At 48.2% G+C, this 16,180-nt stretch overlaps 1 protein-coding gene across 1 annotated transcript in view; it reads left to right on the top strand.

Annotated features, from left to right (window-relative positions):
* NPR1 (natriuretic peptide receptor 1) overlaps positions 1-16,180 on the top strand; it is a 66,367-nt gene that overhangs the window by 34,996 nt on the left and 15,191 nt on the right. Inside the window, exons 7-11 of the mRNA XM_081840890.1 lie at positions 3,085-3,169; positions 4,896-5,016; positions 6,111-6,185; positions 7,021-7,098; positions 13,345-13,449. Of these exons, the coding sequence (XP_081697016.1) occupies positions 3,085-3,169; positions 4,896-5,016; positions 6,111-6,185; positions 7,021-7,098; positions 13,345-13,449 (464 nt within the window). The remainder of the gene's footprint in view (positions 1-3,084; positions 3,170-4,895; positions 5,017-6,110; positions 6,186-7,020; positions 7,099-13,344; positions 13,450-16,180) is intronic.

The raw sequence follows: 16,180 nt of genomic DNA, 5'->3' as shown, positions 1-16,180 counted from the left end.
CCAGAAAGTCCACTTGAGGCACTCCTAGTAGACATTTTTCCCGCTTCACCTTGAGACCCGCCATCTGGAAACGGTGCAGAACAGTGCGGAGGCGGTCCTCAAACTCCTCTGGTGTGGGCCCGGCAATCAACACATCATCAAAGAAGGGGGTGACACCAGGAATCCCTTTAAGGAGAGAGTCCATTAGATTCTGGAATATGCCTGGTGCCACGCTGACCCCGAATTGCAGCTGCTTTACCCTGAACGCTCCTCTGTGCGTCACAATCGTCTGTGCCTCTGCTGTGGCCTCATCTACTGGCAGCTGTTGATATGCTTGGGCCAAGTCCAGCTTGCCAAAAATTTTCGACCCAGCCAGGGTGGCAAGGACATGGCTGACCACTGGCACTGGGTATGCATGGGCCATGAGGGCCTTGTTTATGGTACATTTGTAGTCTGCGCAGATGCGGACCGAACCATTAGGCTTGACGGGTGTGACGATTGGGGTTTCCCAGGGGGCATTAGGCACCGGCTCCAGCACTCCTTGCTCCACGAGTCGGTCCAATTCCTCGTCTGTACGGGGTTTCAGGGCGAATGGGACCCGGCGGGCCTTGAGCCTGACTGGTCGTACTGCGGGGTCAAGCTGTAGAGCAATGGGGGGGCCCGTATACTGTCCCAATTTCCCATCGAAAACCCCCGGAAACTCCTTGCATATGGCGTCCACGTCCACTTGTAAGCTCATGTGGTTCACCCCGGTGATGGCTAGTCCCAGTGGTCCAAACCATGCCAACCCCAGTAAGCTAATGTAGGGGCCCTTGACCACAAGCAAGTCCAGTTGCCGCGTCCGCCCTCGGTATTGCACCCTGAAGGTCCCCACCCCCATTGTGGGGACCTTACGTTTCTGGAAGTCCCGGAGGGTGAATGGGGCCGGCCTGAGTTTGGGACCCCCAGTAGGACACAGTTTCCTTAAGGTCCTTGCCGAGATTATGGATAGAGTTGAACCCGTGTCAAGCTCCATGCGGCATGGGGCCCCCTCTATCTGTACCTCTACATAAATTTTCTCTACGTTGGGGTGGGGCAACTGGTATACCTGGAAGTCTGTGAGCTCCGTCGAGTTGCCTTGGTGCGTTGGGCCCCGGGACCTGGGGCTCTTGGATTGGTCATCTGATGCCTGGCTTCGGGTGGGCCGAGCCCGACACACCCGGGCGATGTGTCCCAATTTTCTGCATTGCCTGCACTCTGCGTTGCGGAAACGGCAGGTCCTCCTCTCGTGACTTTCTCCACAGCTTGCGCAGTTCCCTCCTTCTCGTCGAGGCAGCTGTGGTATGTGGGCTGCTTGAGTGCGCTGCTGTACTCAGTGCACCTCCTCCCTGTCGGATCCCGAGTCGTTGGTGAGGTCTTCGTGGTGGACCCTCGGTTGGGACGGCTGGCTCAGCCGTGCCTCTTGCGTCGACCTCTCAGCAGCTTCCGTTGCCAGGGCCTCCTCCAGAGCGACCTGGAACGTTAGGTTCTTCTTAGCGTAGAGGCGTCGTTGCAGCTTCTCATCCTTCAGGCCACCGACGAGGCGGTCACGAAGCATGTTCTCCAGCTCTGAGAAGTTGCAGAACCGGGCAGCTTGGCGGAGAGAGGTCACAAACCCAGTTATGGTTTCCCCAGGGGCTTGCCGCTTTGCGTAGAAGGCATTTCGACGAGCCACCACTGAGGGCTGTGGCGAAAAGTGCCCCTTCAGCTGTTCCATTATTGTTTTGTATGGAACAGTAGCGACGTCTTCAGGCGCAAGGAGAGCCCGGGCGATTTCAAATGTCTCCTCTCCGCAGACGCTGAAGAATATTGCCCTCTTCTTGGCGTCTTCTTCATCGGTGACCCCTTTGGCTTCTAGGAGGAAGGTGAAACGGGAGGCGTACGCTTCCCAGTCTCCAGATGCTGGGTTGAATGGCGAGAAGCTGCTGTCAGTTGCCATTCTGAGTTCCTTGTGTCCCGGAGCTGAAGCCTGGATACACGGTGCGAGGCAGCGGTGCGGCAGGTGGCGGTGCTGCGGTGCTGTGTGTGGCAGTCAGCTCAGCGGGATCCCACCTTCGTCGCCAGTGAAATATACTCGGAGTCGCAAAGTGATTTCATGCTCTTTATTCAGCTCATAGTGGTGAGGAGGAATGAATGAATGTCCCCTCAAAGTATCTGCTTTATATACATTATTTACACAATGGGCTGCACATGATTGGCTAATTCCAGGATTCTACTGTAGGCCAATCAGGTTGTGGATTCACTTCTATCTGGAGCATGATTGGGTGGTTCCTGCTAACCAATCATACTGCTGCATTGTTCTAGGACCAATCAGACTGCTGCATTCTGAATCCTATTGTTCTAGGACCAATCAGACTGCTGCCTTTTGGAGCCTATTGTTCTAGGACCAATCAGACTGCTGCAGTTTGGATCCTATTCAACTCAGTACATAACACCCCCCAAGGCCTATGCAGCCTCAACTTAAGATGGCTCCCGGCCTGGCTTTGCACTGCAAAGTTTGCAGCAGCACGTGCAACAAAATGGCGTCCAGTATTCAAAAACCTCCTCAGCTTGCATTAACTAGCCACACACAAGGCATGCAAGCTCCACCCCCCAGTCGTTCTTAGACTTCTTATTGGGTGAGCAACGCAGCCAAGCAACACAGTTGGAGCCTCCCTCCTCCCTGGCCGGCAGGGAGGGAGGGAGAGGAGCTGCTTCCTTTGAAATTTAAGGGACATCATTTAAGGGACATCCATCAATAAGGGACCGCAGCGGGACATGGCGCTGGAATAAGGGACTGTCCCTTCAAATAAGGGACACTTGACAACTATGTACTGGAGGCGATCCCAAGAAGGCCCCTTCTGCTGGCTGTGTGGGTTTTCCAGTGGGGACTGATCCAGTTGGGCTTAACCCAGTGCTTCCCAGTTAGCTAAGGACTGTGGACCCCCTGTTTTTCAGACCCCAAGCATGTGGCCCTTAGAAGGCTGCTCAGAAGAAGATATCTGGCCCTCGGGCTTTAGGAAAAGGCTCTCCGCCCTAGTTTTAAGGGGAAATGGCTGGCTAATAGTTGTCCTTCCCTCTCCCTTCATTTCCTTCTCTTGGCTACAGCTTCCTTCTCTCTGCTGGAGATCCTATCCCTCACGATGACCTTGGTCCTGTCCGTCATCATTGTCACAGCTTTCTTTGTGTACAGGTGAGTGGCTGGGCGGAGTTTGTGGACAGGTGCTGCCAAAAGTAAGAATGGCCCTGCTGGATTTGACCTGGTGTCCTCCTGTTTGTTTGCTGGCCAGCTACTTGACACAGGCCCTGCTGGAAAGTAATGAGTTGTATTCGGGGGCTAGTCCTACTCAGAGTAGACCCACTTAAATCAATTAACGTGGCTAACTCAGCTCTGTTAATTTCAGTATATCTAAGTAGAAGTTAGATGGATGCCACCTGGTGCCTATTCCCCTTCTAACTTGTTTTATCCTCTGTGTCTGACAACTCGCAAACATAAAAAGTAAGGCGGTTCCTAAAAATGGAACTCAATGCAGCTTACAAAAATGAACATGGAAAACAAGGATAAACCAACCTAATACATAGGAATTTGTGTGTGTGTATAAGATGCAAGGGCGCGGGTGGTGCTGTGGGTTAAACCACAGAGCCTAGGACTTGCTGATCAGAAGGTCGGCGGTTCAAATCCCCGCAATGGGCTGAGCTCCCGTTGTTCAGTCCAGCTCCTGCCAGCCTAGCAGTTTGAAAGCACGTCCAAGTGCAAGTAGATAAATAGGTACCACTCTGGTGGGAAGGTAAACGGTGTTTCCGTGTGCTGCTCTGGTTCTCCAGAAGTGGCCACATGACTCAGAAGCTGTACGCCGGCTCCCTTGGCCTATAGAGCAAGATGAGCGCCGCAACCCCAGAATCGGCCACGACAGGACCTAATGGTCAGGGGTCCCTTTATCTTTACCTTTTATAAGATGCAAGCCCACTGCACGGCAGAAAATTAAGATCTGGGTGAATATGAATTCCCCCCTGGTGCCTAAAACAGATAGTGATGGCGCCAGGCGTGCTTCCCTGGGGGGAGCATTCCCTAAACAGGGAGCCACTAAACCGCTAATAGCGCTAATCCACTAAGCTGTCAATGGGCTTGCTTCGCAAGACGAAAAAACCGCTATACGAAGAGCCTCACGGAACGGATTAATTTCGTCTTGCGAGGCACCACTGTATAAGATAAAAAACAAATAATATAAAACCTACATACAGCAGCAGTGTTTTGTGTTGTGTAGGCTCCTGTGATGTAAGTAACAGGCCCCGCCTGCTAGCCTGCTCCCTAAAATATCACAGGTTTACTCCTTTCCATATATAGGGTGCCTACATTCTGCATGGACTGGTTGCATGTCAACATGTGCAAACGGCTTTAGATACCTATTAGGTCCATAAATTACCATGTAGCATATATTCAGCACAAAAAACAGCGGCAATTTGTTGTTGACAAAGGACAGCTGGACATATAAAGGGCCCCATTACCTTCAGCAGCTTAGGGCCTCATCAAACCTAAATCCAGACCTGGGTCTTCTAAAAGTCTACCAGACTTTCAGAAGACATCTGAAGGCAGCCCTGTTTAGGGAAGCTTTTAATGTTTAGCAGACTATTGTATTTTAATATTCTGTTGGAAGCTGCCCAGAGTGGCTGGGGAAACCCAGTCAGATGGGCTGGGTATAAATAATAAATTATTATTATTATTATATTACTTGTGTCGCCACCATGGGAGAGGGCCCACAGAGCAGGACCTCAGATAAAGAACTCAGTTCTGCAAGGCGATACGTTTGCGATTGTGCATTTGTAGTGATAAAAGAGGAAGGAGGCAGCAGGGTGGGGGGGAAGCTTGCCAGGCCAGAAGTGTGTGACCCCTGACCTCTGCCGCTGCCCTCCCTTCCCAGGAAACTGAAGCTGGAGAAGGAGCTGGCCTCTGAGCTGTGGCGGGTGCAATGGGAGGACGTCCAGTCCAGCAACTTGGAGAAGAACCTCCGCAGCATGGGGAGCAAACTCACTCTCTCCCTGGTGAGTCATTGAATCCTAGAATTGTAGAGTCGGAAGGGACCACAAGGGCCATCTAGTCCAACCCCCTGCAATGTAGAAATCTTTTGCACAATGTGGGGCTTGAACCCAAGACCTTGGGATTAGGAGTCTCATGCTTTACCGAATGAGCTATCCCCAGGTCCCATCCATCTTCCAGAAGTCCCTTCCTCCTGTTTAAAACCCATATCATTTACCATATTTTTCTGTGTATAAGACTAGGTTTTTTAACCAAAAAATTAGGGTTAAAATTGGGGCTCGTCTTATAAACGGGTAGTGCTGACGGGGTGTTTTCTTAATTTGGAGTCCCCAGAAATAGGGGGCGTCTTATACATGGAAAAATACGGTATATGCCAAAAAGAAAAACAACTACCAGACTTTTAGAAGACATCTGAAGGCAGCCCTGTTTAGGGTGGCTTTTAATGTTTGACGCACTATTGTATTTTAATATTTTGTTGGAAGCTGCCCAGAGTGGCTGGGAAAACCCAGCCAGATGGGCAGGGTATAAATAAAAACATTATTATTATTATTATTATTATTATTATTCATTTCATTTATATCCCGCCTTTTCCTCCATTCGTGGTTCTCTTCCCCATCTCACAACAACCCTTTGAGGCAGGTTAGGCTGAGAGGGAGGGGCCGGCCCAAGAGCTTCATGACTGAGTGGGGATGTGAACCCTGGTCTTTTCCCGGGTCTTCCTCCAGCAGTAACCACTGCACCATGCAGGCTCTGCACTCTGCTTAAACAACTTTGGCACCACTTTAAACAATCATGGTTTGCCCCAAAGGATTCTGGGAACTCTCATTTGTTAAAGGTCCTGAGAGTTTTCAGGAGAACCTCCCTCCCCTAATTCCCCTTGCAGAGCTGCAATTCCCAAAGATCCCTGCAGAGACGGGTTGGTGGATAAACCTCTCTGGGAATTCGGATCCTCACACCTGAAACGTGCAGATTTGTAGGTTTTAACTCTGTTCAGGCTGTGCTTGTCCAGCAAATGAAATTCTGGGGTGAGGGTGAGAAGGTATTTTGGGTTTTTTTTTGCTCTGCCACCAGACATTCCCTCTCTGCTTTCCTTCCTCAGAGAGGGTCGAACTATGGCTCCCTTCTCACCACAGAGGGACAGTTCCAGGTGTATGCCAAGACAGCTTATTATAAGGTAAACCTTGGAAAGAAGACTCTGTCCTTATTGGAAGACAGGACACGCCGATGTTTATGGGTGGGGATGTTCATCGCAGGTCTCGTGGACCAGGTAGGGCCAACCCATAGCGCATGGGTAGGCAAACTAAGGCCCGGGGGCCAGATCCGGCCCAATCGCCTTCTAAATCCGGCTCGCGGATGGTCCAGGAATCAGCGTGTTTTTACATGAGTAGAATGTGTCCTTTTATTTAAAATGCATCTCTGGGTTACTTGTGGGGCCTGCCTGGTGTTTTTACATGAGTAGAATGTGTCCTTTTATTCAAAATGCATCTCTAGGTTATTTGTGGGGCATAGGAATTCGTTCATTTCCCCTCCCAAAAATATCGTCTGGCCCCCCACAAGGTCCAAGATTCAGTGGAACCAGCCCCCTGCTGAAATAGTTTGCTGACTCTTGCCATAGCGCTTCTTTCTCCTCTCCTGGCGGATAAAGTCATCAATGGCCACTAGCCACATCTGTGATAAAAGGATGCTGGACACTAATCTAGCAGCCAGGCTCTCCTGACGTCTTTAATGGAGCCTCCAGGTCCACAGGCAGTCTATCTGGATCCCTAGGTTCTTTGGGGCATATGGCCACTGCGAGAACAGGATGCTGGACTATGGTGAGCCTCCACTGGCCTTCTGCAACAGGCTCAACTTTCTGAGGTTAACCATTGAGCTGGCCCAGGTGGATGAGTCAATGGGTAGACAGACGGCTTCCTTGCAAAGCGGCCGAACTGGCCAGTCTTCTTTCCGCCTGCAACCTCAGCAGCACGATTCCCTCTCTCCTCCTCCCTGATTTCTGCGTCTCCTTTCAGGGGAACCTCGTGGCCGTGAAACATGTAAACAGGAAACGGATCGATTTGACGCGGAAGGTGCTTTTCGAGCTGAAACATGTAAGCAGCTGGCTGGAATGCCCTTTGAGAGCGTGGCAAAGACTCCGGAACGGCTGGTGGTGGAGGGCCTGGGTGGTGTCTGTCCCCCTAGGATGGAGAGGGGTCGCTGATGGAGCCGCAAGATTATTGCGATTATTTTGTGCATGCACCAATTCCTTTTCAGCTGAATAAGGTTCTCTAAGCAAACAGCCACACGGTGTACACAATACTCTTTTTTTTTTTAAAGATATTTATTGAAATTTTCAAAATATTACAAGATGAAATAAAAACAGAAAAAAATACAAAAATAAAAATAATTGACAAGTTAAAAAAAGAAAAAAGACAAACCCCTCCCATCATATAGATAAGAAAAAAGAAAAAATTCAACAATACAACACAGACAATTAAAAACATTTACAAATTTACAATTAAAAACATTTACAAAAAAGAAAAAAAGAAAACAAATTCATTATTTCCAATTCCTCAACTGTCATTACCTTCTTTCTTAGACCTCCTCCTCCTCCCTTTCTTTGTATCCCAGTTATTAATTATCCCAGCAAATCCTTCCCATATTACCAAAGTAAGTAAGCATTACCTGCACAATACTCTTTTACAGTGGTACCTTGGTTCTCAAACTTAATCCGTTCTGGGAGTCCGTTCCAAAACCCAAGCGTTCCAAAACCAAGGTGCGCTTTCCCATAGGAAGTAATGCAAAATGGATTAATACGTCCCAGATTTTTAAAAACAACCCCTCAAACAGCAACAAGAGCATTGATCCATAAAATGAAAGCAATAAACAATGTACTGCAGTCACACAATCAATCAGTCAATCAGTAGCTGAACTGGGTTCCACACAGTCACAAAAACAAAACAAAAAGAGCCGCAAAAACAAAAAGGCAAAATAAGTAGCAAAAACAGACAGGTCTCAGCGTAACACTCAAAATGGAAGTGTGGCACTCACATCGGAAGCGTAACACTCAAAACGGAGCACGTTCGACTGTTCACACACGGAACACTTCTGGGTTTGCAGTGTTTTGAGTTCCAAGTTGTTTGAGTACCAAGGCGTTTGAGAACCAAAGTACCACTGTATTAACATTTATCTAAATTGTGATAAGATCTTTTTCTTTTTTTTAATCCCTTATCTTCCAAAGCCTGATCCAGCAGGGTCTCAAACCAAGGCGTTTGAGAACCAAAGTACCACTGTATTAACATTTATCTAAATTGTGATAAGATCTTTTTCTTTTTTTTAATCCCTTATCTTCCAAAGCCTGATCCAGCAGGGTCTCCTAATGTTCTTATGAAAACCATGATTTCCTCTTTGTGCCTTTATAAATACAGCAACCTGTAACTCTGTACAGCGTGAGACTCCTCTTGTCGTCCAGACCAGCCCTCCAGAAAGTGCATTTCCTTCCATGCTCTGTGTGTGTGTGTGTGTGTGTGTGTGTGTGTGAAGGGGCATGTCGGAGAGACAGAAAAGGGGGTGGCAAGGAGACAAAGAGTGTTATGGATTCTGGCAAGCCCCTCCCACTTCGGGGCCATGGCCCCGCCCACACCAGGTTTGAGGTTCTTGTATTAATTTATAAGGCCTGTAATAATAATAATAACAGCCCTCAGTGTTGCAGTGGGTCCACGCGTCTGGCTGTTAAACAGAAGGTTGGTGGTTCGAGCCCAATCAGGGACGGCTGTGAGCAGGATTTGTGCATTGCAGGGGGTTGGACTAGATGAGCCTTATGGTCCCCCTCAATGCTACAGTTCTTTGATTCAAACTTGGGTCTTAAGGGCCAGTGGGGCTCCGGAGGGGGGTGGGTGGCAGTGTGAGCAGCTTGGAGCAGCTCCAGCAACCCACGCTATGCCACTGGTGGCCTCTTCCAGGTCTTAGTGCGAAGGGAAAAAATGCTTCTCCCCTGTTATTTGGAATTGCTCCCCTCTAAAACCCCTTGCATAATAGACACTTATAACAAAAGTAATGAAAACTATGGATTGGCCTTGTTCAGGACAAAGGGCATTTGCTCTTGCTTTTGTGAACACAAGGGTGAGCACAGAGTTGTTGATTTAATGCCGCGTCTGCTGCAGAAGCACCGCAAATGGTAGCAAAGGAGCTAATGGGATTAGGAATAAAAAGTCATTAGAGATTGTTAATATTTCAGATAATTCAATGTATGAGCATATATCCTGTTGCTTTATACACGTTCGTTCATATTTGCTAAGCATCGGTTAGCTTGAACCTGATTATTACAAGGAAGAGGTGTAGAGGCCCCTCGCTAATGTTTGACTATGCCTATTGAAGAGAAAAGGGTGATAAAAGATTTGCATGTTTAAATTTAAAGAGCAACCTTTGTGGAATCTGCTTTTGTTTGCTGTGACTGTCCTGATCTGAAGTTAGTTTATTGTACCAGCTAATGACCTGTAAAGGAGTTTGACAGTGGCATAGCGTGGGTTGCCGGCATCCGCTGTGGGCGAGACACCGCCACCACTGAAATGCCCCTTTGCTGGAGCCAAGTGGGGCCGCCCTGCTCCCCCTCCTGTCCACGCACACCCACTCAATGTGGGCCTGAGCTGCTCTGCCTCTTTGCCAGGGTGGGGCAGGGATCCCTGTGGAAGCCAGCACCTGTGTGGGGGCACCTTGTTGTGCCCCCTCAGAATTTTGTGCCTGGGTCCGTGGCCCCCCACCCTGTGCTACGCCACTGGGGTTTGGATCAGAACCTGAATATGTCATGTCGTGGCTGGCTGACGTGGAATGCCCAAGGTGGATCTAGTTATGCAATTAACATGATGTAAGCTGTTTGTAAGGGACACGGGTGGCGCTGTGGGTTAAACCACAGAGCCTAGGACTTGCAGATCAGAAGGTCGGCGGTTTGAATCCCCGTGACGGGGTGAGCTCCCGTTGCTCGGTCCCTGCTCCTGCCAACCTAGCAGTTTGAAAGCACGTCAAAGTGCAAGTAGATAAATAGGTACTGCTCTGGCGGGAAGGTAAATGGCGTTTCCGTGTAGTGCTCTGGTTCGCCAGAAGCGGCTTAGTCATGCTGGCCGCATGACCCGGAAGCTGTCTGTGGACAAATGCCAGCTCCCTCGGCCTATAGAGCGAGATGAGCGCGCAACCCCAGAGTTGGTCACAACTGGACCTGATGGTCAGGGGTCCCTTTACCTTTACCTTTAAGCTGTTTGTGTATAAGTGTTAAACCTGTGCTCACTTTACTGCAGTAAAATTAATATAAGGGTATGGTCTTGTAGGAATCTTGGTTGAGTTTCTTATTGAGCTCCCTACCCGGGACCAACCTGAGGGGTGGTTCTAGCCACTCCCTTGCCCAGTCCGACACTCTAGCCCAGCCTTTCTCAATCTTTGGTCTCCCGATGTTGTTGGACAAATGCAGATGGGTCCTTCGTTGTTGTTTTTCTCCTTTCAAGGCAATTTATGTATATTTAGCCTGGAAGAGAGGAGACTGAGAGGAGAGATGTGCTAGCCATCCTCAAATACCTTAAGGCAGTGTTTCCCAACCTTGGGCCTCCAGCTGTTTTTGAACTACAATTCCCATCATCCCTGACCACTGGTCTTGCTAGCTAGGGATGATGGGAGTTGTAGTCCAAAAACAGCTGGAGGCCCAAAGTTGGGAAACACTGCCTTAAGGCATGGGTAGGCAAACTAAGGCCCGGGGGCCGAATCTGGCCCAATCGCCTACTAAATCCAGCCCGCGGATGGTCTGGGAATCAGCGTGTTTTTACATGAGTAGAATGTGTCCTTTTATTTAAAATGCCTCTCTGGATTATTTGTGGGGCATAGGAATTTGTTCATTATTATTTTTTCCCAAAATACAGTCCGTCCCCCCCCCAAGGTCTGAGGGACAGTGGACTGGCCCCCTGCTGAAAAAGTTTGCTGACCCCTGCCTGAAGGGCAAACAACCTTAAGGGCTGTCCCATGGAGGAGCTTGTTTTCTCCTGATCTGGAGGGTAGGACCCGAACCCATGGCTTAAAGTGACAAGAAAGGGGATTCCAATTAAACATCAGGAAAAACTTTCTGGCAGTGAGAGCCGTTTGACAGTGGAACAGTCCCCCTTGGGAGATGGTGGGCTCTCTCCTTCCTTGGAGGTTTTTAAGCAGAGTTTGGATGGCCAACTGTCATGGATGCCTTAGTTGAGACCCCTGCATTGCAGGGGGTTGGTCTAGATGAAACCTGGAGTCCCTTCCAATGGTATTCTATGATTTTATGAATTTAGTGGGGCACCAGCAAGGGTCATTGAGCTGCTGGGGTATTTGGGGGGGCAGGTGGCAGATTCATTAGCGGGGAGAGAAAGCGCATAGGGAGCAGGCAGAGAGCGGTGAAGAGTGGCACCCGGGTGCTGTTACAGCAGCGCAGAGGGCTAATGACTCATTAGCGAGGAAGCGGCAAAGAGCCGGCCATCTGCTCCTCCTTAATTAAGAGCCGGAGCAGCTTAAAGCAACAGGAATTTACGTGTGTGCGAAGGAGAAGATAAACAAGGGGTTTGGCTCGTGAAAGGGGCATCTGAGCAAGCAAAGATAATAGCTGGCGAGGAAGAGATATTTGCAACCTGCTTGTTTTTGACGTGTCTGTGTCTGTGTCTGTGTCTGTGTGCGTGTGTGTGTGTTTGTGTGTGTATGTGTCTGAAAGCATGCTTTCCCTCTGGCAAGGCGTCCGCACATCAATCACATGCGCACACTCTGTCATGTGCTCAGCTCCCCACGGCGCAAATTCCTTCCGTCCCAAACTGATGCTTTCCCTGCTTCGTGGAATTGGGATGTTTCTGTCTCAAGTTCCCCCTCTGCTTCTCTTGGCGCTTATGCCCATGGGTGTCCGCTGAGTGGGGGAATTCCTTTCCCTACCACCCCTATGATGACCCCAAACCCCCAGATTCTCAGCTGCCTTAAATAAAAAAAAGACTTAAGTAGCCTGATCTCCCTCTTCCAGTGTTTTATTCCTCCTTCCCTGCTGAAAAATTCTTGTGGACTCCTGTTTGTGGATTCCTCCAAATTTCTATTTTTAAAACCATGTTGCCTGTGTGCCAGGAGAGGTTCCACATGAAGCAACCAGTTATTTTATTTGTGGGGAATGGATGGACACCACACTCCCTTGCGAAGTCTCCCATTTGTTTCTTTGCTTATGATGCCTTCTGGAATCCTGCGCTGGGTTGCTAAACTTGTGGAATTTGTTTGTTTCTTCGTTTATTGCATCCGTATCCCACCTTTTCCTCCAAGGAGCCCCGGCTGGTGTACATGGTTCTCCCCCTCCTCACAACAACCTTGTGTGGTAGGCTAGACTGGGAGGCAGTTACTGGCCCAAGACTGAACTTGGTAGCCAAGTGGCGAATTTGAACCCTGGTTTCCCAAGTCATAGTCCAGCACTAACCATACTGGCTCTCTGGGGGGTTTTTGTTTGGCGGGGAGAGCAGAATGTGCTTGCACCAGTTCTGGAAATCCTAGATGGAAAGGACCCCAGGGACACAAAATCCTTCGCTTTGCCTCCCATCCCTGAATAAATTACATTGTGCTTTATCATAGGTCTCACTGTCGGTAAATCTCCTGGATTTAATTTTTCCTCTGCTGCCTGCAGAGTTAAGTCATGGGGAAAATAAGTCTTCGGTTGTTAATGCTGGACAGGGAGACAGTTCTGTAGGGATGCTGTCAAAATGCACACTGCTACATCTGCGAGTCTATGCGCCATCTCATTGGATCTAGTTAAATGTTCAGGAGTTGCACTTGAAGGTTCTTGGCCTTCACCCAGCCAGAGGGGTATTAAAATTATGAAGGTGCTCCCATATGAGATTTTACAAAAACTTCTGTTTTCGGTCAAAATGTAGAAAAACCTCAATACTTTTGAATGAACGAGTCCCCAAAACATGGGATATGCACCTCACATTGGGGCGTTTGCAATAGCAGCAGTCAATAGTGATTTCAGAAAAATGTGGCGCTTTTTCTTTTCTTCATACAGGCAACTCCCCATTTATGTGGGGTTTACGTTCCGAGACACCACACATTTAAGTGAAATGGCATATATTGGAAACACCATTGAAAAAGCCTGCACCCTATTCCACCCCTTTTGGTGACATTTTTGGGTCATTTCTGGGTTCAGCGCGATGTACACCTACGCAGTCGCACCCATATCAGACCTGCCTAAAACGGTCATTGCCTGTATAATTTTAACCCTCTGGCTAGGGTTAAGTAGCTTCTGCAGTTGCTCTGTGTGTGTGTTTATGTGTTGCTTGGGTCCCCGGCAAGATTTGGGCACTTCAACCACACCTCCATGTTCTCTCCAGATGCGGGATGTTCAGAACAAGCACCTGACGCGCTTTATCGGAGCCTGCATTGATCCCCCAAACATCTGCATCTTGACAGAGTATTGCACCCGTGGCAGTCTCCAGGTACGTGAGAGTTGTGGCGAAAAAGCATGCCTGGATGTTAACAACTCCTGCCCTGTTCAACTTCTCTCCTTATAGGTAGGTGAGGCCAGTGCTGGATTTACGTAGAAGCTAAACAAGCTATAGCTTAGGGGCCCCCCCCAAAAAAATTTACAGTGGTGCCTCACAAGACGAAATTAATCCGTTCCGTGAGGCTCTTCGTATAGCGGATTTTTCGTCTTGCGAAGCAAGCCCATTGACAGCTTAGCGGATTAGCGCTATTAGCGGTTTAGCGGCTTTTAGCGGATCAGCTGATAAGCGGCTTAGCGGCTTAGGAAAAGGGGGGGGAAGGGGCACCACTGTAAAGGAAAAAAACCCCTGGATGTCCATTTCCAAAATATAAGATAAAAAACAAATAAAATAAAACCTACATACAGCAGCAGTGTTTTGTGTTGTGTAGGCCCCGCCTGCTAGCCTGCTCCCTAAAATATCACAGGTTTGCTCCTTTCTATATATAGGGTGCCTACATTCTGCATGGACTGGTTGCATGTCAACATGCGCAAACGGCTTTAGATACCCATTAGGTCCATAAATCACCATGTAGCATATATTCAGCACAAAAAACAGCGGCAATTTGTTGTTGACAAAGGACAGCTGGACATATAAAGGGCCCCATTACCTTCAGCAGCTTAGGGCCTCATCAAACCTAAATCCAGACCTGGGTCTTCTAAAAGTCTACCAGACTTTTAGAAGACATCTGAAGGCAGCCCTGTTTAGGGAAGCTTTTAATGTTTAGCAGACTATTGTATTTTAATATTTTGTTGGAAGCCGCCCAGAGTGGCTGGGGAAACCCAGCCAGTCGGGCAGGGTATAAATAAAATAATAATAATAATAATAATAATAATAATAATAATAATAATAATACAGTGGTGCCACGCAAGACGAACGCCTCGCAAGACAGAAAACCCGCTAGACAAAAGGGTTTTCCGTTTTGGAGGCGCTTCGCAAAACGAATTTCCCTATGGGCTTGCTTCGCAAGACAAAATGTCTTGTGAGTTCCTACGGGTTTTTCCCCTTTTCTCTCTCTTTTCCTAAGCTGCTAAGCCGCTTATCAGCTGATCCACTGATAAGCCGCTTATCAGCTGAGCCGCTAAAAGCCGCTAAACTGCTAATAGCGCTAATCCGCTAAGCTGTCAATGGGCTTGCTTCGCAAGACGAAAAAACCGCTATACGAAGAGTGTCACGGAACGGATTAATTTTGTCTTGCGAGGCACCACTGTAATGTGGCCAATCCCTCAGCAAAAGAGCGGCCATTTTGTAGGCCTGTGGGAAGCCTTGCACTTCCTATCCTTTATTATCGATGGTGCTGGCAATGGAAGAGGATAGGCTGTTCCCTCAGCTACGGATAACCCATCATGTAGACTTGAGGAAAGCTTAGCCTGCATTAACTTTGGTGCTGGAAACGGAGGCTTTCCCTCTGTTTCAGGGCAGCCATCTTGTAGACTTGGAGAGAGCCTAGGCCCTCATTAACGGTGGTGCTTGTTGATTTGGCGGGTATACTCTTGAGTAGGTCTGGTGAAATTAATGGGCCTGAGTTATTTGTGTTTGTGGGTCTGCAATGGGTAAGACAAACACTACCCTTAGTCTTTCCCTTGGCCACAGGGTGGCCATTTTGTAGGCCTGAGGAGAGTCTGGTGCTCGCTGGCCATCGTTGCCCACACTGGTGTCATGAGGGCTGCCACCTAGAGCAGTAAAAGGAACCACGTTTTTAGCTTTGTAAGCCTCCTGTGCCAGCCAGCCTCAATCCTCGGGCATCGCTCTGGCTGTGTGTTGCCAAGCGGCAACCAAATGCGTCTCGCTGGCAGGGATGATGGAGGATTCTGTTGGCAAGAGAAGTGGGAATTGGCACTGTTGGCGTTTTTGTCCCACAACAGGAATAAAAATCAAACCAGCAGATGTAATCAGTATCAATCCAGCGAGTACAATCAGTTGTTGGGTTTTTTTAAAAGCCTCCAACCAATGCGTAATTAATGTGTTTTTTAAAAAAAAAAAAAATCAAAAAAACACAACACCATTATTTTAAGACTTCCTTTACATTGAAATTAGACCTCAGGCCTTACTACCTTGAGATGTTCATTTTTTTAAAAAAAAATTATTTACAGTCGAGCGATATGTGTTTAGAACGTTGATGTTAGTTTTAATCTGTTTTTATTGCCATTTTAACTTTTCAAATGCCCTAAATTATTGTTGTCGGGTTTTTTCCTGTTGATAATGTTATCGTTTTATCTTTTTCGTAAAGCTCCTTGAGGCTTTCTTTCTTTCTTTCTTTCTTTCTTTCTTTCTTTCTTTCTTTCACAATCAAGCGGTTGTTATGAAATAAATAAATACAAGCTTTATGAAATGAAATAAATAAACGGGTGGGCCACTTCTTCCGTTAAACTCACAATTTATGTAAACAATCTACATAGATTGCATAAATAACCAAACAAACCACACTAAATGGCGGGGGGCAGGACGAAAGGCGTAGCAGGAACCGAACCGCGGCGGAACGGAAAGAGCGTGGATTGCGAGGAGAACAGAAACCTTATTGCGTGTCTGCTTGTGGAGAACGTCGGCTGTGCACATGCGTGGCCTTGACGTGTGGCAGCCAACATGTGGCTATTCCATGCGGGAATTGTGGTGCAGAGAACGAGGCTCAGGATCAGGCCTCTTTCCTGTGTGTAGGGCCGGAAAGTCCTCTGGCGTGGCGGCGTTT

The sequence above is a fragment of the Podarcis erhardii genome, assembly GCF_964252035.2.
Source record: "Podarcis erhardii genome assembly, chromosome: 15".
In the NCBI taxonomy this organism is placed as follows: Eukaryota; Metazoa; Chordata; class Lepidosauria; order Squamata; family Lacertidae; genus Podarcis; species Podarcis erhardii.
The sequence above is the reverse complement of the archived record's forward strand: the minus strand, read 5'-3'. Positions and strand labels throughout refer to the sequence as shown.